The following is a 27,857-nucleotide window of genomic DNA, read 5'->3' as shown; positions in this document are numbered from 1 at the left end:
CACTCACTTCTAGCGCCACTCCAACCCCTTTGATAGGCGCCCTGCTTCACAGATCCACACACGACACATTCCAATCCGATATCTTTTTCAGGTGCAAAGCACGCACCTTCTGCTGCCACAGCCTGTCATTTGAAATGGGAGCAAATGATTCATAGAGGGCAAAACAAGCAAGGAGGTGGGCAGAGCCAAGCACGAGCTAGCAAGAGCCTATTGGCGAGTTCTAGAATTTATTTGCATATTTCCGTTAGGGAACGCCTACTCTGTGAAGTGAGCGTGTGCAATAACTCAAATCGCCCTTGCACTCCTTCTAAACAACGCCGTTTTTTTTTTACTTTGGCAAATGGGAAAGTCTTCAAACTAGTTTTGGAAACAGAAATCAGTATTGAGATGAAATGTTTAATCAATGAGAAAATTAGCAGAATGTTGGCCAAAAAACATTTAGCTCCATCTTCTCCCACCGCCGGCCACTGGGCTTCCTCTAACCCTACACCCATAAAAACATCCCCACTATTCCACCACTTTGGCCCTATCTGATCCTTCACCAGGCCAGCAGCCTGGGAGGACGGGACACTATGGTTCGAAACATCTTGTAAGTATTCTGCAGTAAAATCTAGTACACCCAAGTGCTTCTCCGCAGCTGCCACAACATCTATTTTCTGGAGAAGCCCCTGATGGAGTGTGCAGTTCAGGGCTCAATGTAGGCAAACGCGTTTAACCCGAACCCTTCCCGTCTCCTTCAAGGTCACCCAAGTTGAGGTTCACGACGAAGGTATCAACGTCAACGAAAGCGAATCTTAATTGAACCTAACCTACATGAATAAAAACATAAACCATGGAAGTAAGTGAGACTGTCATTATGCATAATGTACTTTGTAATACTCATGTTATACCAGTGCAGTGGTATATTTTATATATAACCAACTATCACACCGATGTTAGCATAGTGTTAATTAGCACCCATTTGCACGTGAGCGAGCTAATTAGCAATAGCACCCGTTTGCACGTGAGCTAGCTAATTGCTTACAATGAGGGAATCTTATTTGGACAAATTTGCCTACTTGAGCAGTAAGCCTAGGTTGACATGTACAGTTATGTAATCGATTTGATCGTTGATTTTCTGTGTTTCTTCAATGTATGCCTTGTTGTGTTTGGCAGGCTCTAAATGTGTATTGTTGATGCCGACGGCCATTCCCTAAGATACACATAGCGAGTCTACACAGCCTACACATGGTATATACAATAATGAAATTAAATGCCTATTGCTTATTTTATGCCTTTCTAATGATGATGCCTTTTATGTCTATGCTTATTTTCTTTGATGTATAGAGACACGTTAGTGTGTTATTGGAGGGCGAGAGTCCTAAAATGAAAAAATGCATCAGCAGTCAACTTCATCACTGCCCCTTCTGCACATATAAGGCTGAACAATATATGGTCAACAACCAGATCAAAGGTCATGCTTCAGTGAGGCACAGAGGTACTATTTCTTTCTTTGTTTATTGTATATATTTGACGTTCACGTTTTTTGATTTGCCCTGTTTTTTTGTTACATCAGTGTATTTAATTAAATGTTATAACTTGTTACTTTACTGTTATTCCTCTCTTTCAGAGTTGACAATCATAAAGTGTGGCTTCAGTTGTAGAAATGCGGCACACTTTCATTGTTGCTATTGCTACAGCAACAGTAATCAACAGAACACAGTTTCTGAAGCACCTGACATACCATCAGCATCCAGTGGCCCCTCAAGAGCACCCAGAGGCCCTTAAACTGTGGCCAGTGGCCCCTCAAGAGCACCCAAAGGCCCTTAAACAGAGGCCAGTCGCCCCTCAAGAGCACCCAGAGGCCCTTAAACAGTCCCCAGAGGCCCTTGGCCTTGTTATGTGTTATGTTGTTTAGTAAAGATAATGTAGAAGTCACCCGAGTCTCTGATCTCTTTACTGGAGCTGGTATAATTTAATGCATAAAGCACATTCAGCTTGTCAGTATGTCTATATGGTATAGTCTGTCTCCATTCTCATGAGGAAAGTAAATAGCATTATAAATCAGGAATGGTAGTAACTGTATATATATGCTCAATGAAATAATATAATTACAAAGTTATAACACTTATCAACACAATTTTAACAGTACATGACATACATAACAAGTCTGTTGTTCACTGCAACAATATCAGTAGCTTGTCTCAAATATAGCATGAAGCAAAAAGTGTTACAACACATGTGCTGGTACCACTTTATATAATATTTCTTACGATCTTCAAAAATGAAATACGTTTGTATTCAAAGTGTGCCTTCCACAAACGTGTGTGTTTGTATTCAGTGTGTGACTGTCAAACCTCAGATGGACAAAAAAAACACTGGTGGGCGGGGTCAAACGTTTGACCCCGCCCACATTGAGCCCCGCCCGGAACTGCACACTGCAGTCAGGGGTACTTGATTTTCTGTGATTGACGTTCAGTTTATGCAGTACAGTTGATAACCATGGCTATAAACGCTAAGACGCCAACCTTAGTAAAACATATCTTATTCTTTAGTATCATGGCATTCGCATATTTTGTTTGTGCATGCTGCCACCTACTGTGCGGTGGTGTGTGGTCGATAACGTTGCATTTTGTGATACAAAAATAAGGGGGAAGGGAAAAAATCTCCACCAACTAACCCTACATCTATATAGCACTACTACATACCACCAACTAACCCTACATCTATACAGCACTACTACATACCACCAACTAACCCTACATCGATATAGCACTACTACATACCACCAACTAACCCTACATTGATATAGCACTACTACATACCACCAACTAACCCTACATCTATACAGCACTACTACATACCACCAACTAACCCTAAATCTATACAGCACTACTACATACCACCAACTAACCCTACATCGATATAGCACTACTACATATCACCAACTAACCCTACATCTATACAGCACTACTACATACCACCAACTAACCCTACATTGATACAGCACTACTACATACCACCAACTAACCCTACAGTACATCTATATACCACTAGTTCAGCGTTTCCAAAACCCGGTCCTGGGGACCCCAAAGGGTGCACGTTTTGGTTTTTGCACTTGCACTACACAGCTGATTCAAATAATGAACTCATCATCAAGTTTTGGTTATTTGAATCAGCTGTGTAGTGCTAGGGCAACAACCAGAATGTGCACCCCTTTGGGTTCCCGGGACTGAGTTTGGGAAAAGCTGCTCTTGGGCAACTCTTTTCACTGCCTCAGCATACAACACCTTTTGTTCTACTCTGACCCTAGCAACATCAGCCTGTCTCTCTCGCACCGGTCACTTCTGATCCCTAGCAACATGGGCACCGCCACAATTGACACAGTTTTTTCCACCGATACTACACATTCCTTTGTCCCATGCCCTCCTGCACACTTCTCACATCTCGGAATCTCCCACCTACGCACTGCTGCAACATGACCATAAGCTTGGCATCTGAAACACCTTAATGGGTTTGGTACAAAAGCTCTTCCGGGATAACTGACATATCCTAACATGGCTTTATCAGGTAAAGACTGCTTCAAAACTAAAAAAGACAGACAATGTCTTCTCAGTTTCACCACGCTCGCCACTGGGTCTGCGTGGCACCAAACGGCAGGTGTCACAGACACAGGGAATCTTCAATTTCAGTTGCTCCACCTCAACACAATGCAGCAATCAACCCTTTCAAAGGCGCCCTGCTCCAGAGAGAAAAGCAAGTCACAGGTCTTCTCCCGAGGCACGTGACACAAGACACCCGCTACCCCTGGAGGGAAGAAACACAAAAAATCATCACAAGTCTACTTCGAGCTACCTTCACCGATTTAACAGTACCCAACTTATTTTACTCCCACTGGGTCATCAGCCAGGTCTCCTCCTCGTCATCCATCTTAGCTCAAAAAAAGACTACTGAAGTATGTTGTTCCTATCACTCTATATTATCCTCAGCCACAGATTGTCCATTATATTGACCAGATACTCAAGTGGCCGCTCTAACAATGAAAATAAATGTCTTAAAAAATGGAAGGTAGTCAGGAGGCAATATCAGGTGAGACCATACTAGCCAATGAGACGGCAGATACACGTGATAAAAATGTCATGCAGACGACACACAGTTGTACATTTCGATGAAACATGAAGGCCCAAAATTGCCTACCCTGGAACCCTGTGTTTCATACATAAGGAAGTGGATGGTGACGAATGGTTTACTTTTAAACTCGGACTAAACAGAGATGCTAGTTCAAGGTCCCAGGAAACAAAGAGATCTTCTGTTGGATCTGACAATTAATCTTGATGGTTGTACAGTCGTCTCAAATAAAACTGTGAAGGACCTTGGCGTTACTCTGGACCCTGATCTCTCTTTTGACGAACATATCAAGAATATTTAAAGGGCAGCTTTTCTCCATCTTTGTAACATTTCAAAAATCAGATTTTCTGGGTCACAAAATGATGCAGAAAAGCTAATCCATGTCTCTGACCCTATTGCAGGGGGCTGGCTGAGTCACTGGCTTACTAGTGCTCTTCCATGCCGTCCCTAGGAGGGGTGCATCACTTCAGTGGGTTGAGTCACTGACGTGATCTTCCTGTCCGGTTTTGCGCCCCTTCGGGCTTGTGCGGTGGAGGAAATCTTTGTGGGCTATACTCAGCCTTGTCTAAGGGTAGTAAGTTGATATCTCTCTAGTGGTAAGGGTAGTAAGTTGATCTCCCTCTAGTTGTGTGTGGGCTGTACTTTGGCAAAGTGGGTGGGGTGTAAATCCTGCCTGGTTTGCCCTGTCCGGGGCCACAGTGTCCCCCAACCCCCCATGTCTCAGCCTCCAGTATAAATGCTGCAATAGTCTATGTTCCAGGGGGCTAGGGTCAGTCTGTTATATCTGATATAAATCTAATTCCTCTAATTCTCTTTCCCTCCACTCCTGGAGGACCTGAGACATAGGACCACTTATTTGTATTTATTTATTTAACTAGGCAAGTCAGTTAAGAACAAATTCTTATTTACAATGACGGCCTAACCCTAACCCGGACGATGCTGGGCCAAGTGTGCGCCACCCTATGGGACTCCCAATCACGGCCGGTTGTGATACAGCCTGGAATCGAATCAGGGTCTGTAGTGACGCCTCTAGCACTGACCTGCAGTGCCTTAGACCGCTGTGCCACTCGGGAGACCATGCCTCAGGACTACCTGGCCTAATGACTCCTGGCTGTCCACAATCCACCTGGTCGTTCTGCTGCTCCAGTTTCAATTGTTCTGCCTGGGGCTATGAAACCCTGACCTGTTCACCGGATGTGCTAGCTTGTCCCGGACCTGCTATTTTTGACTCTCTCTCTATCTCTCTCTGTCACGTCCTGGCCAGTATAAGGGTTAATTAGTATTGTAGTTTGGTCAGGACGTGGCAGAGGGTATTTGTTTTATGTGGTTCAGGGTGGTGTGTTTGTTTAAAGGGTATTTGATTTAGTATTTCCGGGTTTTTGGTTGATGGTCTATGTTTATGTATTTCTATGTGTAGTCTGGTGAGTGTGTTTCTATGTTGTGTTGATTGGGGTTGGGACTCTCAGTTGAAGGCAGGTGTTGTCTATCTGCCTTTGATTGAGAGTCCCATATATGAGGGTGTGTTTGTTATTTGTGGGTGATTGTTCTGTGTTGAGCCTTAGGCTTTGCCAGACTGTTTGTTGTTCGATTGTGGTTTTTGTTATTTTTGTACGTTCATTTTGTATTTATTAAAAATCAAGATGAGCATACACATACCTGCTGCGTTTTGGTCCTCCTTAACCGACGACAACCCTCTCTCTCTCTCTCTTTCTCTCTTTCTCTGTCACCATCTCTCATTCCTCATTCTCTGTCACCATCTCTCATTCCTCATTCTCCCTCTCTTTCTCTGTCACCATCTCTCATTCCTCATTTTCTCTCTCTCTCTCTCTCTTGAAAAAATCTATTGTTTGGAGTAAGTTAAAACTAAGTATACATAAAATCTCTTAAATCCATATTCCGACATATGATTTTCCTAAAATAAAATTCAAAAAGCAGCATGCATGCTCCTTAAAGTGTATTTCATGGATGATGAGTGTTACATTGGGCCTCATACTGCACAACCAAACCAGTATCATTAAACACAACATAGTATCACTACCTGTCTTTGAGAGCTTTGTGGCAAACAAACACGTTGCAAGCCCATTTTAGTGCCGGAATAGTCTTCATCTGGGTCTGGAAAACAGGCCTTTAAATTGATCTCAGTAAAGTCTTTCAAAGCACTTTTAGAATGTATTAGCACTCTGATTCTATGGCACATATTTTCTAAACTACACTGCTCAAAAAAATAAAGGGAACACTTAAACAACACATCCTAGATCTGAATGAAAGAAATAATCTTATTAAATACTTTTTTCTTTACATAGTTGAATGTGCTGACAACAAAATCACACAAAAATAATCAATGGAAATCCAATTTATCAACCCATGGAGGTCTGGATTTGGAGTCACTCAAAATTAAAGTGGAAAACCACACTACAGGCTGATCCAACTTTGTAATGTCCTTAAAACAAGTCAAAATGAGGCTCAGTAGTGTGTGTGTGTGGCCTCCACGTGCCTGTATGACCTCCCTACAACGCCTGGGCATGCTCCTGATGAGGTGGCGGATGGTCTCCTGAGGGATCTCCTCCCAGACCTGGACTAAAGCATCCGCCAACTCCTGGACAGTCTGTGATGCAACGTGGCATTGGTGGATGGAGCGAGACATGATGTCCCAGATGTGCTCAATTGGATTCAGGTCTGGGGAACGGGCGGGCCAGTCCATAGCATCAATGCCTTCCTCTTGCAGGAACTGCTGACACACTCCAGCCACATGAGGTCTAGCATTGTCTTGCATTAGGAGGAACCCAGGGCCAACCGCACCAGCATATGGTCTCACAAGGGGTCTGAGGATCTCATCTCGGTACCTAATGGCAGTCAGGCTACCTCTGGCGTGCACATGGAGGGCTGTGTGGCCCCCCAAAGAAATGCCACCCCACACCATGACTGACCCACCGCCAAAACGGTCATGCTGGAGGATGTTGCAGGCAGCAGAACTTTCTCCACGGCGTCTCCAGACTCTGTCACGTCTGTCACGTGCTCAGTGTGAACCTGCTTTCATCTGTGAAGAGCACAGGGCGCCAGTGGCGAATTTGCCAATCTTGGTGTTCTCTGGCAAATGCCAAACATCCTGCACGGTGTTGGGCTGTAAGCACAACACCCACCTGTGGACGTCGGGCCCTCATACCACCCTCATGGAGTCTGTTTCTGACCGTTTGAGCAGACACATGCACATTTGTGGCCTGCTGGAGGTCATTTTGAAGGGCTCTGGCAGTGCTCCTCCTGCTCCTCCTTGCACAAAGGCGGAGGTAGCGGTCCTGCTGCTGGGTTGTTGCCCTCCTACGGCCTCCTCCACGTCTCCTGATGTACTGGCCTGTCTCCTGGTAGCACCTCCATGCTCTGGACACTACGCTGACAGACACAGCAAACCTTCTTGCCACAGCTCACATTGATGTGCCATCCTGGATGAGCTGCACTACCTGAGCCACTTGTGTGGGTTGTAGACTCCGTCTCATGCTACCACTAGAGTGAAAGCACCGCCAGCATTCAAAAGTGACCAAAACATCAGCCAGGAAGCATAGGAACTGAGAAGTGGCCTGTGGTCTCCACCTGCAGAACCACTCCTTTATTGGGGGTGTCTTGCTTATTGCCTATAATTTCCACCCGTTGTCTATTCCATTTGCACAACAGCATGTGACATTTATTGTCAATCAGTGTTGCTTCCTAAGTGGACAGTTTGATTTCACAGAAGTGTGATTGACTTGGAGTTACATTGTGTTGTTTAAGTGTTCCCTATATTTTTTTGAGCAGGATATTTATGTTGACATCTTGGAGCGGCACCACCTATGCCATGACGTTACATAATAATACTACAGTTAGTGGACAGAGCAGGGTGGTGTTCACAATGTTGTTTCAGGAGACAGGTCAGACTTCAGTCATCAGTTATACCAGTAAAAATAGACAATGGGGTTGTGAAAGGTCAAAAGTAGTTTGTGCCATTCAAGGGGTTAGAGGTCATGACAGGGGGCACTCTCTGACAAGTCTTTTTTTATAAGTCCTTCCTCGAACACACACCAGCTCAGCTATCTCCCTGTGGTTTAGTGTGTGAGAGTCTCCCATGGTCTGTCTGTTCCCCATATGCAGGTAGAGTGGGTTAGTTCAGTTTGAGGCAAGTCTACAGTTCGCTCGTGAGTTTATTAGGTGCCAGAGAAGCACTTCCCATCTCAAGACCCACTCTTCTTCTCTTCTTAATTTAATTCCAATTTCTATTATTTTCTTTCAGTCCTTTTCTCTCTTCTCTCAGTAGCTGCTTTCATGGCCAGTCAGGATATAGAGGTTGGTCATGGCTGACGGGTCCTCTGTGGGGGTACTCTGAAGGACGATATCCCTACGGAAACGACAAAAGACCGAATGTGATTAGTTTTCTCAGATAACCTTTGACCCCTAATGCGAACACACATAATGTGGTATTCAAGGTAACAGACCAGCGTTTGGGGCATACCTGTTCGTCCCCAAGACCTGGAATACTCTGCTTTCGTCTGTGATTTCCTGTGTGACCTACAAAGATGAATGTAAATGTATTTCACTTTTTCGGCGAGATAATATACTTCCAATGCAGATCAAGCATTTTTTTATTTTTATGAGCGCATTACAATGAAACATAATCACCTCATTTGTGTGAAGACTCCTCCCTTTAAGACCATGCTTCCAGAAAGCCAGAACACTGTCCTGTAAACAAACTAGCCACACAACAGTAATTTCACAAAAACAATCTTCCACGCACGTAGTTTGTTTCTGTAACTACAGTACCTCACCCCTGCCTGCACCTTTGATGTGGTGAAGAATTGAGAACATTCTATGAGGTAAAGAATTATTATTGAGATTGAATGAAGTTAGTACTTAGTGTTTCAATGGGGAAGTCAAAGACAAGTTCAGAAGCCAGCTCCTTGGACGGAAGACCTTGTAGGTTGACAATCTTCACAGTCTCTGTAAAGTGACATTAAAGACACCGTTAGTAGTGGACATTAAAAGGCGCTAATAATATTCTAGATAGGATGTAATATATTCCAATAGACTCACTCTCCAGTACAATGAGAACTGTGTCTCTGTCCAGCTGTGTCGCCTGCATGGCTCCCGGTCCGGCTCCGGTCCGGCTCCGGTCCGGCGTACTCTCTGTACACACACGCACACACACACATGCAGATATACAAAGACAGAAAGAAAGAAAGAAAGAAAGAAAGAAAGAAAGAAAGAAAGAAAGAAAGAAAAAAAGAAAGAAAGGAGACAGAATTATGGTTATACAATTTCTCTACACAATGTCGTACGGTTCGAATCCTAATATCTGACATCTCTGTGTTACCTGGTGAAGAATTTGGTGTGCCGTTCAACTCTATGATGTCGAACTTCAGCTGCTGGTTGGTTGGTGGTTTCCCTCCCTCTGCAGCACAGTCCCCCACCCCTACACATAGCTGTGGGAACTCATCCTTCACTAACACCAGTAGCTCAAAGATAGGGAGCGAATCCGGTAGACGTATGTCTATATGCTGAGAGGGAAAAAGTGTAGAAAGACCAATTTTACAAGTCTTACAGACATGGTTCATACAGTGGGGGAAAAAAGTATTTGATCCCCTGCTGATTTTGTACGTTTGCCCACTTACAAAGAAATGATCAGTCTATAATTTTAATAGTAGGTTTATTTGAACAGTGAGAGACAGAATAACAACAAAAAAATCCAGAAAAACGCATGTCAAAAATGTTATAAAATGATTTGCATTGTAATGAGGGAAATAAGTATTTGACCCCTCTGCAAAACATGACTTAGTACTTGGTGGCAAAACCCTTGTTGGCAATCACAGAGGTCAGACGTTTCTTGTAGTTGGCCACCAGGTTTGTACACATCTCAGGAGGGATTTTGTCCCACTCCTCTTTGCAAATCTTCTCCAAGTCATTAAGGTTTTGAGGCTGACGTTTGGCAACTCGAACCTTCAGCTCCCTCCACAGATTTTCTATGGGATTAAGGTCTGGAGACTGGCTAGGCCACTCCAGGACCTTAATGTGCTTCTTCTTGAGCCACTCCTTTGTTGCCTTGGCCGTGTGTTTTGGGTCATTGTCATGCTGGAATACCCATCCACAACCCATTTTCAATGCCCTGGCTGAGGGAAGGAGGTTCTCACCCAAGATTTGATGGTACATGGCCCCGTCCATCGTCCCTTTGATGCGGTGAAGTTGTCCTGTCCCCTTAGCAGAAAAACACCCCCAAAGCATAATGTTTCCACCTCCATGTTTGACGGTGGAGATGGTGTTCTTGGGGTCATAGGCAGCATTCCTCCTCCTCCAAACACGGCGAGTTGAGTTGATGTCAAAGAGCTCCATTTTGGTCTCATCTGACTACAACACTTTCACCAGTTGTCCTCTGAGTCATTCAGATGTTCATTGGCAAACTTCAGACGGGCATGTATATGTATTCTTGAGCAGGGGGACCTTGCAGGTGCTGCAAGATTTCAGTCCTTCACGGCGTAGTGTGTTACCAATTGTTTTCTTGGTGACTATGGTCCCAGCTGCCTTGAGATCATTGACAAGATCCCCCCATGTAGTTCTGGGCTGATTCCTCACCGTTCTCATGATCATTGCAACTCCACGAGGTGAGATCTTGCATGGAGCCCCAGGCCGAGGGAGATTGACAGTTCTTTTGTGTTTCTTCCATTTGCGATAAATCGCACCAAATGTTGTCACCTTTTCACCAAGCTGCTTGGCGATGGTCTTGTAGCCCATTCCAGCCTAGTGTAGGTCTACAATCTTGTCCCTGACATCCTTGGAGAGCTCTTTGGTCTTGGCCATGGTGGAGAGTTTGGAATCTGATTGATTGATTGCTTCTGTCGACAGGTGTCTTTTTTACAGGTAACAAGCTGCAGTTAGAGTGTGCTCCTAATCTCATCTCGTTACCTCTATAAAAGACACCTGGGAGCCAGAAATCTTTCTGATTGAGAGGGGGTCAAATACTTATTTCCCTCATTAAAATGCAAATCAATTTCCAACATTTTTGACATGCGTTTTTCTGGATATTTTTGTTGTTATTCTGTCTCTCACTGTTCAAATAAACCTACCATTAAAATTATAGACTGATCCTTTCTTTGTCAGTGGGAAAACGTACAAAATCAGCAGGGGATCAAATACTTTTTTCCCCCACTGTATACATGCACTACATGACCAAAAGTATGTGGACACCTGCTCGTCGAACATCTCATTCCAAAATCATGGGCATTAATATGGAGTCGGTCCTCCCCTTTGTTGCTATAACCTGCTCCACTCTTCTAGGAAGGCTTTCCATTAGATGTTGGAACATTGCTGCAGGAACTTGCTTCTATTCAGCCACAAGACCATTAGTGATGTCGGGCACTGATGTTGGGCGATTAGGCCTGGCTCGCAGTCGGAGTTTCAATTCATCCCAAAGGTGTTCAATAGGGTTGAGGTCAGGGCTCTGTGCAAGCCAGTCAAGTGTATGTTGTATGGAATAATTGTGAGTTTTGTTATATCAATACACACCTTGAGCTGCAAGAACTTCTGCAGAGGCTCATACCACAAGAGTAGAATTAGACCTGATGGTACAGCCCCACACAGGAACGTGCTGTCTGTGTGGGGGTTTCTTGCTAGGAGAGAGGAGAAAGAGTCATTTCAATTGAATCAATTTCAGATAAATTGAAGCAACTTTCTGTGTTGTGATCGAACATAACGCAGTGCCAAATTTCACTTACCCACGCTGCATCTTCGACAGCCTTTAGTGTCTGGTATCTTCACAGTTACAGCATATTTCCTGCTGATTGACATTTTATATATTTTTCACTTTAAATTAGGACAGGCACATACTGTATATTGAAGACAAATTGAACCCGAACACATTGATGCGCGCACACACACACACACACACACACACACACACACACACACACACACACACACACACACACACACACACACACACACACACACACACACACACACACCCCCTCTGCCTGGGGTTGATCCTCTCAGTGAGGCGGTTGGTACTGAGGGACAGGTGACTCTGTTTCTGCTGCTTGTGGCCTCTCTGTTCAAACAGAGCCGTCAGACTGTGGGAGTACAGCTGGGAAGACTTCCCTGGGGATGGGGTTGGAGAGGGGAGGAATGGTAAGAACCTGTGTTCAAATTTAGCAGTGCTTGATTGAGCTTGCCTGGTTGGTGCAATGGAACCAATGGAATAGTCTCAAAAGTGCAAACCCCGTCCACCTGGCACTCAAGCAAACACTGAAATACTATTTGCAACCAGGTCTGGTTTATTACTGGAGTTGATGGTGTAGGATCCTATGACCAACATGATAGGTGTGTAATTGGGGTAGAGCTCTACCTGATACAGACATCAAGACATTGTTCATGACAAACAGCCAGGTACATCTCTGTGGGAGCAACTGTGGGGGGAAGAGAGAGGTATTCTTTTTAAGTTTTATTAGTCGTATGTACAGGATACAAATGGTATACACTGTCTAACGAAATGCCTACTCGCAGGATCCTTCTCGACAATACAACAACAATAAGATAAGAATATGAACATAAAGTAAATGGCTCAGTAGAATAGTATTAGTGGTATGCTCTGGAATTTTAACGCAGACTACCCACATTAATTCATACTTTCCCACATTCATCAATATCTAAACTGTTACCTTCTCCAGGGTGTCCTCATGGAGCTCGTTGAGGTTGAGGGTGTACACACCCTCTTCTGCCCCCAGAATAAGATACTGATCTGAGGAAGAGACAAGATAATGTCACGGCCATTTGTAATGACCTCGTCTTAACCTCTTTAACCCATTCTGTACCCCTACCTCTAGTTTTAGGGAGAATCCAGGTCACAGCACAGTGGATCTTCAAAGGACAACCATTGAAGACTTTAGAGAAACAGGCACCCATCTATGAAACAAAACAATACACGCTGTATGATCATGACGGCTATTTCTACATTGCTGTAAAATATGTAGGTTAGGCTATTATAATGTGTTTAATGTTCATCTTAGCAAACCATTGTTGCAGTGAACATTCCATCAAGCGTTTTTGAGACCAATAGCCATTAGCTACATAGCCTGTTTCTAAGCATGTGGTAATATTGTTAGTTATTGATGCAGCAGCTTCTCTGTACTGTCTTAGGGCACATGCTGTTTGACTAGACCTCTGCACTTACATGAACTTGAGGGGTAGGAGGGAGTCCGTGACAATCAGCTCTCTAGAAATTAAACAGGGTTAAACACAACAACAACAACAACAAAGAAGGATAACGGTGTAGTTCAAACGAGGATGTTGTTTAAATTCATGTCACAAAGCAGCTCCATAAGATCTGGCCATCTCTGAATTCTGTCTTCCTACATGAAATGTTACAAAATAATGGTTTATTAAAGGGGATATGTATTTAAACATGCTATTAGGTTAACTAACCACACACTTTTTGTCAGTACCAGGGTTGATGTCAATTCCATTTCATTTCAGTCAGTTCAGGAAGTGAATTCAAATTCCAATCAAAAAATGAATGGCACTTTACTACTATTATGCTGGAATTTCACGTATTCCTTGGAAGTGTCTAACTTCATATTGAATTGAACCCCTTAGTACTGGCTATGTACTGGTTAAGGCTACCATCTACTGGTAGCCTCAAATCCATACGATGTGTTGACGCCAACTGCCATTGCCATTCTCCGGCGTCAGCACCTACAGTATGGATATGAGGCTATGTACAGATACAGTTGAAGTCGGGAGTTTACATACACTTAGGTTGGAGTCATTAAAACTTGTTTCTCAACCACTCCACAAATTTCTTGTTAACAAACTATAGTTTTGGCAAGTCGGTTAGGACATCTACTTTATGCGTGACACAAGTAATTTTTCCAACAATTGTTTAAAGGCAGATTATTTCACTGTATCACAATTCCAGTGGGTCAGAAGTTTACATGCACTAAGTTGACTGTGTCTTTAAACAGCTTGGAAAATTCCAGAAAATGATGTAATGGCTTTAGGAGCTTCTGATAGGCTAATTGACATAATTTGAGTCAATTGGAGGTGTACATGTGGATGTATTTCAAGGCCTACCTTCAAACTCAGTGCCTCTTTGCTTGACATCATGGGAAAATCAAAAGAAATCAGCCAAGACCTCAGAAAAAAAAGACCTTCACAAGTCTGGTTCATCCTTGGGAGCAATTTCCAAACGCCTGAAGGTACCACGTTCATCTGTACAAACAATAGTACGCAAGTATAAACACCATGGGGCCACGCAGCCGTCATACAGCTCAGGAAGGAGATGCGTTCTGTCTCCTAGAGATGAATGTACTTTGGTGCGAAAAGTGCAAATCAATCCCAGAACAACAGCAAAGGACCTTGTGAGATGCTGGAGGAAACAGGTACAAAAGTATCTATATCCACAGTAAAACGAGTCCTATATCGACATAACCTGAAAGGCCGCTCAGCAAGGAAGAAGCCACTGCTCCAAAACCGCCATAAAAAAGCCAGACAACGGTTTGCAACTGCACATGGGGACAAAGATCGTACTTTTTGGAGAAATGTCCTCTGGTCTGATGAAACAAAAATAGAACTGTTTGGCAATAATGGCCATTGCTATGTTTGGAGGAAAAAGGGGGAGGCTTGCAAGCCGAAGAACACCATCCCAACCGTGAAGCACGGGGGTGGCAGCATCATGTTGTGGGGGTGCTTTGCTGCAGGAGGGACTGGTGCACTTCACAAAATAGATGGCATCATGAGGAAAGGAAAATTATGTGGATATATTGAAGCAACATCACAAGACATCAGTCATGAAGTTAAAGCTTGGTCGCAATTGGGTCTTCCAAATGGACAATGACCCCAAGCATACTTCCAAAGTTGTGGCAAAATGGCTTAAGGACAACAAAGTCAAGGTATTGGAGTGGCGATCACAAAGCCCTGACCTCAATCCCATAGAAAATGTGTGGGCAGAACTGAAAAAGTGTGTACGAGCAAGGAGGCCTACAAACCTGACTCAGTTACACCAGCTCTGTCAGGAGGAATGGGCCAAAATTCACCCAACTTATTGTGGGAACCTTGTGGAAGGCTACCCAAAACGTTTGACCCAAGTTAAACAATTTAAAGGCAATGCTACCAAATACTAATTGAGTGTATGTAAACTTCTGACCCACTTGGAATGTGATGAAAGAAATAAAAGCTGAAATAAATCATTCTCTCTACTATTATTCTGACATTTCACATTCTTACAATAAAGTGGTGATCCTAACTGACCTAAGAAAGGGAATTGTTACTAGGATTAAATGTCAGGAATTGTGAAAAACTTAGTTGAAATGTATTTGGCTAAGGTGTATGTAAACTTCTGACTTTGCCCTGTGTTTTAAACTCACAGAGTTCGTTTTCCTCCTCAGTGTGCTCCACTCTGGAGAGAGAGAGGTTTCTCTGCATGATGAGGTCACCCCTTCTGTCTTCTTCTTCTCTGCCTGTAAGGCGCCCCCCTCAGAAACACTGGGGTCACTACACCACTGTCTGCTGATGTCCTGAGTTCCAGAACACCTGGCCAAGACTGGAGAACCACACAAGAGGACGAAGGAGGGGGAAAAAAATTGATGTTGAAACGGGCTGTCGATCTTAGCATAGATGTAATTGGATTAAAACACACCGAAGATACACTACCGTTCAAAAGTTTGGGGTCACTTAGAAATGTCCTTCTTTTTGAAAGAAAAGCAAAAAAATGTGTCCGTTAAAATAACATCAAATTGATCAGGAATACAGTGTAGACATTGTTCATGTTGTAAATTACTATTGTAGCTGGATGCGGCTGATTTTTTATGGAATATCTACATAGGCGTACAGAGGCCCATTATCAGCAACCATCACTCCTGTGTTCCAATGGCACGTTGTGTTAGCTAATCCAAGTTTATCATTTTAAAAGGCTAATTGATCATTAGAAAACCCTTTCACAATTATTTTAGCAAAGCTGAAAATTGTTGTTCTGATTAAAGAAGCAATAAAACTGTCCTTCTTTAGACTAGTTGAGTATCTGGAGCATCAGCATTTGTGGGTTCGATTACAGGCTCAAAATGGCCAGAAATAAAGAACTTTCTTCTGAAACTCATCAGTCTATTATTGAGAGGCCCCCCCGGGATGCTGGCCTTCTAGGCAGAGTTGCAAAGAAAGAGCCATATCTCAGACTGGCCAATAGACTGGCCGTTTCCAGCTACAATAGTAATTTACAACATTAACAATGTCTACACTGTATTTTTGATCAATTTGATGTAATATTAATGGACAAAAAATGTGCTTTTCTTTAAAAAAAAGGACATTTCTAAGTGACCCCAAACTTTTGAACAGTAGTGTATATAATTTAACATATCGAGAGCTTGGGACTATAAGGTTCTATCTGCAATGATTCTTAGATAATTTACTTAAAAGTTCCGAACCCTCATTGGTTGGAATGGTATCAGCAATTTTTATCTAGTATTCTTTTGAACTTAACAACATGAATTGGGATATTTAGAGTACTATTTAGGTAGGGAACAAACATGCAGATAGAACCGTTTAGTCCCAAGCTCTCAATATTATGACTGCATTATAAAAAATAATAATTTGGTGGGTGCTTATATTTGTCCTGTTATACACAGTGTGTCATGGAAATGTTTTTTTTTGCATATCTCAACTCCCCCTGAGACTCCCGCAGGGAGTGGGGTCATGGCCAGGGTCACTAGTGGTTAGAGTATTGGGCCAGTAACCGAAAGGTTGCTGGATCGAATCCCTGAGCTGACAAGGTAAAAATCAGTCGTTCTGCCCCTGAACAAGGCAGTTAACCCACTGTTCCCCAAAGACGTGGATATCGATTATGGCAGCCCCCCACACCTCTCTGATTCAGAGGGGTTGGGTTAAATGAGGAAGACACAGTTCAGTTAAAGGCATTCAGTTGTACAACTGACTAGGTATCCCCATATCCCATTGCACAGCGCACCTGGAGCAATTAGGGTTAAGTGTCTTGCTCAAGGGCACAGCTCCAGTATTCGAATCAGCAGCCTTTCAGTTACTGGCCCTACGCTTTAACGTCGTGGCTACCTGCAGCATTGGAATATACTACTCACTAGGCAAATACGGAACAGTAATCCTGTTGTCAATACAAATACTGACATCAACAGACTTCAGTAAGTATTCACAACCCTTAACTTTTTCCACATTTTGTTGTGTTACAAAGCGGGATTAAAATGGATTTAACTGTCATTTTTTTGTCAATGATCTACACAAAATACACTGTAATGTTAAAGTGGAAGAAAAATTTGATATATATCTTTTAATGAATGGAGAACAAAACACTAATACAGTATATCTTGATTAGATAAGTATTGAAACCCCTGAGTCAATACATATTAGTATCACCTTTGGCAGTGATTACAGCTGTGAGTCTTCCTGGGTAAGTCTCTAAGAGTTTGCACACCTGAATTGTACAATATTTTCCCATTATTCTTTAACAAATTGTTTAAGTGCTGTCAAGTTGGTTGTTGATCATGGCTAGATAGCCATTTTCAAGTCTTGACAAATATTTTTAAGTCGATTTAAGTCAAAACTGTAACTAGGCCAATCAGGAACATTCAATGTCATCTTGGTAAGTAACTCCAGTGTATATTTGGCCTTGTGTTTTAGGTATTTGTCCTGCTGAAAGGTGAATTTGTCTCCCTGTGTCTGTTGGAAAGCAGACTGAACCAAGTTTTCCTCCAGGGTTTTACCTGTGCATAGCTCTATTCCGTTTCTTTTTATCCCAAAAAATGTCATCCTTCCCGATGACCAGCATACCCATAACATCATGCAGCCACCACCATGCTTAAAATTATGAAGAGTGGTACTCAGTGATGTGTTGTGTTCAATTTGCCCCAAACATAATGCTAAAATTCATTTCTATGCCACATTTTTTGCAGTATTATTTTAGTGCCTTATTGCAAACAGGATGCATGTTTTGGAATATTTTTTATTCTGTACAGGCTTCCTTCTTTTCACTCTATCATTTATGTTAGTATTGTGGAGTAACTACAATGTTGTTGATCCATCCTCAGTTATCTCCTACCACAGCCATTAAACTCTGCAGCTTTTAAAATCACCATTGGCCTCATGGTGAAATCCCAGAGCGGTTTCCTTACTCTCCGAGTTAGGAAAGGCGCCTGTATCTTTGTAGTGACTGGGTGTTTTGATACAATATCCAAAGTTTAATTAATAACTGCACAATGCTCAAAGGGATATTCAATGTCTGCTTTTTTTTTACCCATCTACCAATAGGTGCCCTTCTTTCGAACCATTGGAAAACCTCCCTAGTCTTTGTGGTTGAATATGTGCTTAAAATTCGCTGCTCGACTCATGGACCTTACAGATAATTGTATGTGTGGGGTACAGAGATGGGGTAGTCATTTAAAAATCATGTTAACCACTATTATTGTACACAGAGTGAGTCCATGAAACTTATGTGACTTGTTAAGCACATCTTTACACCTGAACTTATTTAGGCTTACCATAACAAAAGGGTTGAATATTTATTGACTCAATACATTTCAACTTTAAATTTTGTATTAATTTGTAAACATTTTTAAAATCATTATTCCACTTTGACATTATGTGGTGTTGTGTGTAGATCAGTGACACACAATCTCAGTTGAATACATTTTACATTCAGGCTGTAACACAACAGAATGTGGAAAAGACAAGGAGTGTGAATACTTTCTGAAGGCACTGTATATTCATCTCAGCACCCAGAATCAAATCAGTTGTCATGACAGATTGACATATGACCTGTAAACATTGACTCTGTGTGTGGATGTTCCGTACCTGACGTGAAGTTTTTGGGTGTGTGGGTGGAGTCGGGCCCCAGGCTGGAGCTGGGGCCAAGGGTGAGGTCCTTGTCCTCCAGGGTGGGACAGAATGAGCTGATGGCAGGCAGGGAGGCTGTGGAAGGGCTGAATAACCCACTCTTCCTCCCACCTTTACCCCCCTACACAACCAGAAACATTAGACAAACCACTATAACATAATGCAATAGGAAATAGCTGAAAGGTATAAAGGATTATCTTCATGTCTTGCGTTACACTTGATCGTTTCAGAAGATCTGTTTTCTTGGCGTTCTGTTATTGCTACTTACACCAGTAGATGGCACTCTCTTAATGGTTAAGCTCCTGGAAAAAGAAATAGTCAATGTAAATGTTAAAGGTGTTACACATATAACTTCTCAAAATGTTTCCCCTATGTGGAAGCTAAGTGAATTGCAACAGCACTTGGCTGCGTTCCAATAAATCTTCCCCCTCCCGGCATTCCATTTCCCATAACATGGAGGAGACTTGTTCCTGAGCGTTTTGCTTTTGGTCCACCAGCTTCAAACAGCTGGGAAAAAAACGCCTGTGGTTATTCACATTGATTTATAAAAGATGGTACAATGATTCTCTACACTATTCAGTGTTTGTTTTGTCACATACAGGGTAGAATTTTAGCAATCAGAAAATGGCAGAGCGATTTCTACATTGGCAGCTTGACACGATTTCCACTAGACAACACAGCCACAAAGTCAAAACAGCTTTCCCAATTTGACAACAGGAGAATATCACTGCAAATCGTAACACTGGCGGGTAAGTAATACTTTGAAACACAATCATTCCACTATTACTGCAGATATATTGTGGACATTTTCTGAAATATAAAAAAATATATATATTATGTGTAGCACCATTTAATACTCATGCACTCTGCTAAATTAAAGGTAAATCAGATTTCCTTTCCATGTGGGATGCTTGCTTTCACAGGGTTCAAGGGTTCAATTATGTTGGCTCTTATTAGGATAAGATCTGAAGCAGGGCAGGGTCAATTAATTGTGAATATGCATACCCCAACAATAATAATCAGTGATCAAATATTATTTAGTTCTTTATCAGATAATGTCAAGTATTCAAAAGGTATTCATTTCAATGTGATTAAACAAACTTCCACAGCTTCCTTGATAAGAGGCATTGTCGCCGGGTAGAATACTGCTGAATAGTGTTTTTACAATGGGTGGTCTGCTGGCCTACCTCAGCTGCAGAGCTTCCTCCACACATTCCAACAGGCTCCTGAAACAGGAAGACGAGATGTTAATCTCACTATGGAGCCTATTCTGTGACAATGGGAGGGCTGGAGCTAGTGTTTTCTGTTATGGATTCAGAGGTTTTTCATTATTGTTCTCCTGTAAACTTGCTCTAGCGGGGACGTCAGGTCCATGGCCATACACACAGACAGTAGATTTGAAATAATGATCGTAATAATGTTTGTTTGACGTTCTGCTACCAATTGTAAACTGTGGAAGAGGAGCATCTTACGGTGACTCAGTTTCCTCTTCTGAGACGTCCCAATCGTCTCCGTACGGGCTTGGCTGAAACATTACGAAGAATCATCAACAACATACACACCCATAATATCCCCATCAATAGAACTCATACATCTCCCACTGCCCCAAATAGCCATTCTATGTTGACTTGACCTTAAACCCCAACATGTCAAACGCAAGAAAGAAATGTGACTCACCATATCAGGATAAGGCTCTGTCACTTTCCTCAACGAAGGCCCAAACTTCACATGGTCAACTAAGGGAAACACAACTAAGTAGATCATGAGGAAAATGTACACTTCAATACAATATATGTATTTAATAACTGCTGAGCCGAAACATGTTTTATAATATGGCATGATCATTTTATGTGATGAATTTACTATCAGTGCCATAGGATAACATCCAGGTGGATCTGCTATCCCACTGTCCTCTTGTCATCCCTTGTTATGTATTCAGATCGATTGGTAAACTACTCTAATACTGAGCCCATATCACTGTGTTACAGTAATACCAAGTCATCGGGTTCAGGCATTACCTTTCACCCCAGAAGACCCATTGTGATGCCCATACAAGAAGAGTCACAACACCCCTCTCCACTAGCACCATGTATTTGTTTTCGTGTTGACATGCTTGTCTAAATATATGCTGTCTTGTCCATGGCTGCTGCAGAGTGGGCGCATTATCCACCATCACCACACCCTGTGTATGCTGTAACCTCACTGATAGGAGACATAGCAATAGTTCCTCAATCACCCCTCGTCCCCCACTCCTTGCTTCCCCCACCTCCTCCCCCCAAGAACCACTCCTCGCTTCCCCCCACCTCCTCCCCCCAGAACCACTCCTCGCTTCCCCCCACCTCCTCCCCCCAGAACCACTCCTCGCTTCCCCCCACCTCCTCCCCCTAGAACCACTCCTCGCTTCCCCCCACCTCCTCCCCCCAGAACCACTCCTCGCTTCCCCCACCTCCTCCCCCCAGAACCAGTCCTCGCTTCCCCCACCTCCTCCCCCCAGAACCACTCCTCGCTCCCCCCCCCTCCTCCCCCCAGAACCACTCCTCGCTTCCCCCACCTCCTCCCCCCAGAACCACTCCTCGCTTCCCCCACCTCCTCCCCCAGAACCACTCCTCATGTGTGGGCACGTCAGAGGACCACAGAGGGAACATGCCATGTGTGTGTGAAGGACAGTGACCCCTCTATGTGTCTCTTTGTGTCTGGTGATTCTAAGACTTGGGGACTTCATCTCCACCACCTCCAAGTCTCAATGGGCTTCTTGTCACAGAGGTCAGGAACCCAAGTGTGTTGTGTTTGTGTCCTGATCAATCTTCCCTAGTTTCACACATTATGCCAGTAAGGGTGATGTTGACCTCAACTCTCCAAGCACACACAATACACACGGATACACACACACACACGAACACACAGACATACAGATAGATACGCACGCTCACACACACACACACACACACACACACACACACACACACACACACACACACACACACACACACACACACACACACACACACACACACACACACACACACAAACACACGATCGACAATCAACACACATACACGGCCCTTCTCTAATTACAGATGAGTGATCACTAGAATTACCGTGGGCGGATGTACCGTATTAACAGTAATAGCAGACCACATTTCAGATGATGTTCAGGGCAGAAGGCTCTCATTGACATTGTTTATTAGAATGGTTTTGCATATGGGGACATGAGTACTTCTATAACCTCTTCACGCATTGTTGTGATGGTGTGTTGTGTGGGCTGACGATGGGGTTTCAGTGTACAAATTGTGTAGGGATTTGAAGACTCACGCTGCTCTTCAGACAGAGTCCTCTCTGCAGACTGGATCTTATCAGGAGCAGCTTCTCCGTTCTACAGACAAACACATACACACACACGGATGTGTTATACATTCACAGAATAAATCACACTAGGACCAAGCAATGTTCCAGAGAGAGCTAGGTGATTGCCATGTGTTACAAAGCAAGTGTGTGTGTGTGTGTGTTTTGTGTGTGGGTGTGCATTCGACGTGCGTACTTGCATGCCTGCATGTGTGTGTGCATGTCTGTCTGTCTATGGTCACCTATCCTCACCTCCAGATCGTTGTCATCCATGCTGTGTGTGGAGTGGAGGTCAGGGTTATTGGCCATGTCCAGCAGCTCAATAATCAGGTTACGGGTCAGCAACTGGGTCACAAACGGGTGCTGGGGAGACGACAAGAGATACAGCTAATGACCGATAGCTTTTATGTGGCACTAGATCAATTAATCACTTCATCATTAGTTTCCTTGATCTCTCTCAGCTGGTGCACCCCTGTTATGGGCCCCTATAGAAATAAACACAGGATCCTAGGATGGCTACGCTTTTAGCACCTCAGACAGAGGCTTTAGATCAAATCCAATTTTATTTGACACATGCGCCGAATACAACAACCTTACTGTGAAATGCTTACTTACCAGCCCTTAACCAACATTGCAGTTCAAGAAATAGAGTTAAGAAAATATTTACTAAATAAACTAAAGTAAAAAAGAAAATAAAAAGTAACACAATAAAATAACAATACAGAGGCTACTGTATATACAGGGGGTACCGGTACCGAGTCAATGTGCGGGGATACAGGTCAGTCGAGGTAATTTGTACATGTAGGTAGGGGTAAAGTGACTATGTATAGATAATAAACAGCGAGTAGCAGCATTGTAAAATCAAATGTTAATAGTCTGGGTGGCCATTTTATTAACATAATCACTAGTTAACTACACATGGTAGGGGGTAAATGGTGGGGGTAAATGGACGGTTACGAAAAAATATATGAAAACTCTCTTGGTAGATAGTATGGTCTACAGTTTATCATGAGGTACTCTACTTCAGGCGAGCAATACCTCGAGACCTCCTTAATATTAGACATCGCGCACCAGCTGCTATTGACAAATAGACACACACCAGACGTAGCTGTTCTGTCCTGCCGATGCACGGACAACCCAGCCAACTGAATATTATCTGTGTCGTCATTCAGCCATGACTAGGTGAAACATAAGATATTACAGTTTTTAATGTCCCGTTGGTAGGATAGTCTCAAGCTGAGATTTTCCAGTGATTGCACGTTGGCCAATAGAACGAATGGTAGAGACGGGTTACACACTCGCCGACAAATTTTTACAAGGCACCCCGATCTCCGTCCCCTGTATTTCTGTCTTTTCTTCACGCGAATGACGGGGATTTGGACCTGGTCTCGGATAACCTTTGCGTCAGACTCATTAAAGAAAAAATCTTTGTCCAGTTCAAGGTGAGTAATCGCTGTTCTGATATCCAGAAGCTCTTTTTGGTCATAAGAGACGGTAGCAGCAAAATTAAGTTGCAAACAACGTGAAAAAACACACAAAGTAGCAGAGTTGGTTAGGAGCCCGTAAAACGGCAGCCATCCCCTCCAGCGCCATATTTTACCAGAGGCTCTGTCTAAAACAATGGGGAGTACTGATCGTCTTTCAGGGGCTGTTTCTTATTATAAACCGGGTGGTTCGAGTCCTAAATGCTGATTGGCTGAAAGCTGTGGTATACCACAAGTATGGCCGAAAATGTATTTTTACTGTAGTAATTACATTGGTAACCAGTTTACAATAGCAATAAGGCAATATACCACGGCTAAGGAATGTTCATAAGCACGACGCAACGCGGAGTGCCTGGACACAGACCTTAGCCGTGGTGTATTGGCCATATATCACAAACCCCCGAGGTGCCTTATAAATCTTTTGTCATACCCGTGGTATACGGTCTGATATACCACAGCTGTCAGCCAATCAGCATTCAGGGCCCGAACCACCCAGTTTATAATGACGAATTAATAATGAGCAGAGTGCACAGTTGTGTACCTGCAGTAAAGTTTCGGCCGCCGGCCTCTTCCTAGGGTTCTTGATGAGGGACATCTTCACAAAGCTCTGGAACCCTGCAGACCTTCAGCGAGGGTGACAGAGATGAGACAGCAGAAACACATACCCATCCTGGAGAATATGGATGCTGCTTTCAAAGAACAGTCTAGTGTCAGGAGGATACTTTTAGAGTACAGGTATGTCACAGATGCTGCATTCTGAGTTGTCTGAATTATTTTGGGAATACGGTGTGATCATATTCATCTCACCACTTGGTCTTGTCCTTGAGCCTAGGAGGCTGGAAGCTGCTTTTTGACATCAACATCAAGGCTCTGGAACACAGTTTTAATAGTTTGAAATGTTAACACGGTAGAAAACCTAGCCTGGGAGGCTGGAAGCTTCTTTTTGACATCAACATCAAGGCTCTGATACACAGTTTTAATAGTTTGAAATGTCAAACCTAGCCTGGTTGTAGAGATCTGTTTATTATGTGCTTAAGCCAACTCCTTTGTCATTCGCTGACATGTTTGGCATAACAACGAGCACTACAGAGGGGGGTTGTCTGTAGCACAAACACATGTGCTACCAAAGTGTGGGCGATAGTTTTGAGTCACACACCAAACTATTATACCATATTGAGGTATGTGGATAACCCACAAAAATGCAACATAACACAAATATCTATCTTCATCTGTCTCTCTTTTATCCAACTTTTCAAAGCAATTATGGTGGATCTAAAGGAATGAAGGAAAAAGGATAGAATGGAAACTACTTAATGTTGAGGTTAGAGTCCAGAGGGGACTGGTATGGGGCCAAGTCTGTGTCCCTGTCTCTGCCTGGATATCTGGATCTGTTTCTGCCTGTCTGTGCCTCTGTCTCTGTTTGTGTCTGTGTCTCCATCTGTGCCTGTGTTGGTGTCTGTGCCTGTGTCTCTGTTTGTGTCTGTGCCTGTGTTGGTGTCTGTGCCTGTGTCTCACCTCATAGGGTGGAGGTCAAACATTGGCGGCTGGAGCTCTGCCAGCTCGATGGCCGTGATGCCTACCGCCCAGATGTCACACAGATGGTTGTACCCACCCTTCTTCTCCACTGCTGCCACCTCCGGTGCCATCCTGGCACGGGTACATAAATACCAGTCAGATGAAATTAGTATTATAATGGTTATAATACATTGTAAGACTTGTCATGTAAATGAAATATTATAATTTCATAATGATCCTGAAAGTTGTTCTGTTAGAAGACACATGTATGACTATGACCAGACCAATCAGTGTCAACGTAAAGCAGACCAATCGGGGTCTGCATAAAGAACTGACCAATCAGTGTCTGCATAAAGACCAAACCAATCGGTATTTGCATAAAGAAGCTAATTGATATGGTGAAAGTAAGGATGAAGTATATAAGTTTTCAATAAGAGTCATAACGTTGAAGGTCGTGGTTAGAGTTCAGTTATCTTACCAGTAGGGAGTTCCTATAAAAGACTTCCTCTTGGCTACAGAAGCACTGATCTCTGCAGCAACTCCAAAATCAGCTGCAGGAAAACAGAGACAGAGAGTCAGAGACAGTCTAGAGACTGAATCCAGAATCCGATATGTCTTATGAGTGTCTTGTTTTTAGCACGCTAGTTAACCTCAAAGTTATTGGAGACTGTGTGTGTGTGTGTGTGTGTGTGTGTGTGTGTGTGTGTGTGTGTGTGTGTGTGTGTGTGTGTGTGTGTGTGTGTGTGTGTGTGTGTGTGTGTGTGTGTGTGTGTGTGTGTGTGTGTGAGGTGTGAGGTGTGTGTGATGGTATAGAATAGATGTTCACTGACCCAGTTTGATGTCTCCTCGTTCTGTGATGAGGATATTTGCTCCCTATAAACAGATGGACACACAAACACACACACACACACACACACACACAATCTCACAAAGATATAAACACAGAAGATCCACAGACTGACAACAATGACATACAACTATGTCAAAATGATACCTTTATGTCCCTATGCATTTTACTTGTCTCATGCAGGTGGTACAAGCCCTGTCGAAAAACAAAAACACAGAATCAGTTTGACAAATCTCTCATCCTCATCATTAGTTCACCCCACAAGCAGAGATCGGCAAAAATTATAAAATACAATTCCAAAATATCCTAAAGACCAATGTATCAAAATAAAATACAAAATACTTTTGCAAAGTATTGTATTGAATTAGAATACATAGAAACAGACCCTATATCATTTTCTATCAGGACTGTTGAAAATTATTTAGAAAATACAAAATACTCTCTAAAGTATCTGGTTACAAAATACATTGGATTGTAGTTCAGGCCACTGAAATACAAATGACAAAATACTCAAAAGTAATTGAAATACTAATTTCAAATACACGTAACAGAAATTCTGCCCATCTCTGCCTACAAGCCTATGGAGCCAGTCACAACACAACAGTGAGCAACAAACAGGGCCGGCTCCAGTCATAAGCAACATAAGCAGTCGCTTAGGGCCCCCAGCCCATTAGCCCCCCCACCCTTCCAAAAAAAATACATATATTTTTGGGGGAACTCAGCCTGGGTCTCAACTTACTGTTCAGAGTTAGAATTATACAACACACAAGGTGTACATTTGAAATGTGGTTTTCCATCAGAAGTTTTTCTCTTTTTTTATCAGTCAATGACAGTCACTCAATTAGCCATGTCAGCTAACAATTTTTATATTGATAAGTTAGTCTAACCAGTTATCTAAATGTGTAGTAATCATGGCCGAATACCGACCAGACGATCTCCCCAAAAGGCTAGAGCTGGCCCTGGCAACAAACACAAACTGCTGACATGAATAAGGGAGGTAATGTTATGTTGCTGTGCTGTGTGTGGTGCCACGAAACTTGATGCATCGCTTTCCTGTGGTTAGAAAGACATGCGATTATATTGTGACTGTATCCCCCAGTTAGGAAAGTGAGAGAGCTCATATGTTATATGACTGACTAACCTGGAGGGTTTCTCTGCAGATGTAGGCTATCTGCTTCTCCTTGAACGGCCCAGTCACTGTGGAAATACCAGTAGAGACCTGTGATTAATGGCACATACAAGGGAGGGTGGAAAATAGTTTTAGCTGTGCGTACCGTGGTAAATGTCTTGTAACGACCCCCCTCCACAGTACTCCATGCATATCCATAATTTAGTGTTCCTGCAAAAATGATAGATACAGTTTTATTATCAGTCTTCTGTCAATGCCTTCTGTTGTGTTGGCTTTCCAGACTAAAAAAGGGTATTTACATCGGAATATTTACACAGCTTTCTGAGAACTTGGCTGTAGAGAAGTTTTACTATCCAAACAAATCACATTATTATCTGCCCTTGAAATGTTACAGAGGTAACAACACCCAGACGTTCCAAGAGGACCAAGCTAAAAAGGAGAAAACCTTGAGCGAAATCATTTTAAAGTCAGTGACAGAGTGTGTGTGTGTGTGTGTGTGTGTGTGTGTGTGTGTGTGTGTGCGTGCATATGTTTCTCCCTATGTGTTTGTTAGTGACCTCTATCAGCAGTAGAG

General features: G+C 43.0%; 1 protein-coding gene across 3 annotated transcripts in view; it reads right to left on the bottom strand.

Moving 5' to 3' along the window:
* Positions 1-7,858: 7,858 nt before the first annotated feature.
* The window catches only part of LOC115198150 (mitogen-activated protein kinase kinase kinase kinase 2-like), a 32,519-nt gene continuing 12,520 nt past the window's right edge, over positions 7,859-27,857 (bottom strand). Inside the window, exons 4-32 of one of the 3 annotated variants that reach the window (XM_029759883.1) lie at positions 27,429-27,493; positions 27,296-27,351; positions 26,302-26,349; positions 26,138-26,180; positions 25,786-25,858; positions 25,308-25,439; positions 24,600-24,662; positions 24,334-24,415; positions 22,561-22,671; positions 22,279-22,339; positions 20,644-20,717; positions 20,439-20,491; positions 20,154-20,192; positions 19,235-19,268; positions 18,925-19,087; positions 15,480-15,655; positions 13,289-13,330; positions 12,936-13,020; positions 12,777-12,856; positions 12,464-12,524; positions 12,084-12,216; positions 11,835-11,896; positions 11,626-11,729; positions 9,443-9,626; positions 9,163-9,255; positions 8,983-9,069; positions 8,752-8,822; positions 8,585-8,640; positions 7,859-8,470 (exon numbers count right to left, since the gene is read on the bottom strand). In XM_029759883.1, coding sequence (XP_029615743.1) covers positions 8,383-8,470; positions 8,585-8,640; positions 8,752-8,822; positions 8,983-9,069; positions 9,163-9,255; positions 9,443-9,626; positions 11,626-11,729; positions 11,835-11,896; positions 12,084-12,216; positions 12,464-12,524; positions 12,777-12,856; positions 12,936-13,020; positions 13,289-13,330; positions 15,480-15,655; positions 18,925-19,087; positions 19,235-19,268; positions 20,154-20,192; positions 20,439-20,491; positions 20,644-20,717; positions 22,279-22,339; positions 22,561-22,671; positions 24,334-24,415; positions 24,600-24,662; positions 25,308-25,439; positions 25,786-25,858; positions 26,138-26,180; positions 26,302-26,349; positions 27,296-27,351; positions 27,429-27,493 — 2,419 coding nt within the window. In that variant the 3' untranslated portion in view covers positions 7,859-8,382. The remainder of the gene's footprint in view (positions 8,471-8,584; positions 8,641-8,751; positions 8,823-8,982; positions 9,070-9,162; positions 9,256-9,442; positions 9,627-11,625; positions 11,730-11,834; positions 11,897-12,083; positions 12,217-12,463; positions 12,525-12,776; positions 12,857-12,935; positions 13,021-13,288; positions 13,331-15,479; positions 15,656-18,924; positions 19,088-19,234; positions 19,269-20,153; positions 20,193-20,438; positions 20,492-20,643; positions 20,718-22,278; positions 22,340-22,560; positions 22,672-24,333; positions 24,416-24,599; positions 24,663-25,307; positions 25,440-25,785; positions 25,859-26,137; positions 26,181-26,301; positions 26,350-27,295; positions 27,352-27,428; positions 27,494-27,857) is intronic. The other 2 variants (XM_029759884.1, XM_029759885.1) reach the window with 2 other exon arrangements.

Source organism: Salmo trutta, chromosome 8 (assembly GCF_901001165.1).
Source record: "Salmo trutta chromosome 8, fSalTru1.1, whole genome shotgun sequence".
Classification (NCBI taxonomy): domain Eukaryota; kingdom Metazoa; phylum Chordata; class Actinopteri; order Salmoniformes; family Salmonidae; genus Salmo; species Salmo trutta.
The sequence above is the reverse complement of the archived record's forward strand: the minus strand, read 5'-3'. Positions and strand labels throughout refer to the sequence as shown.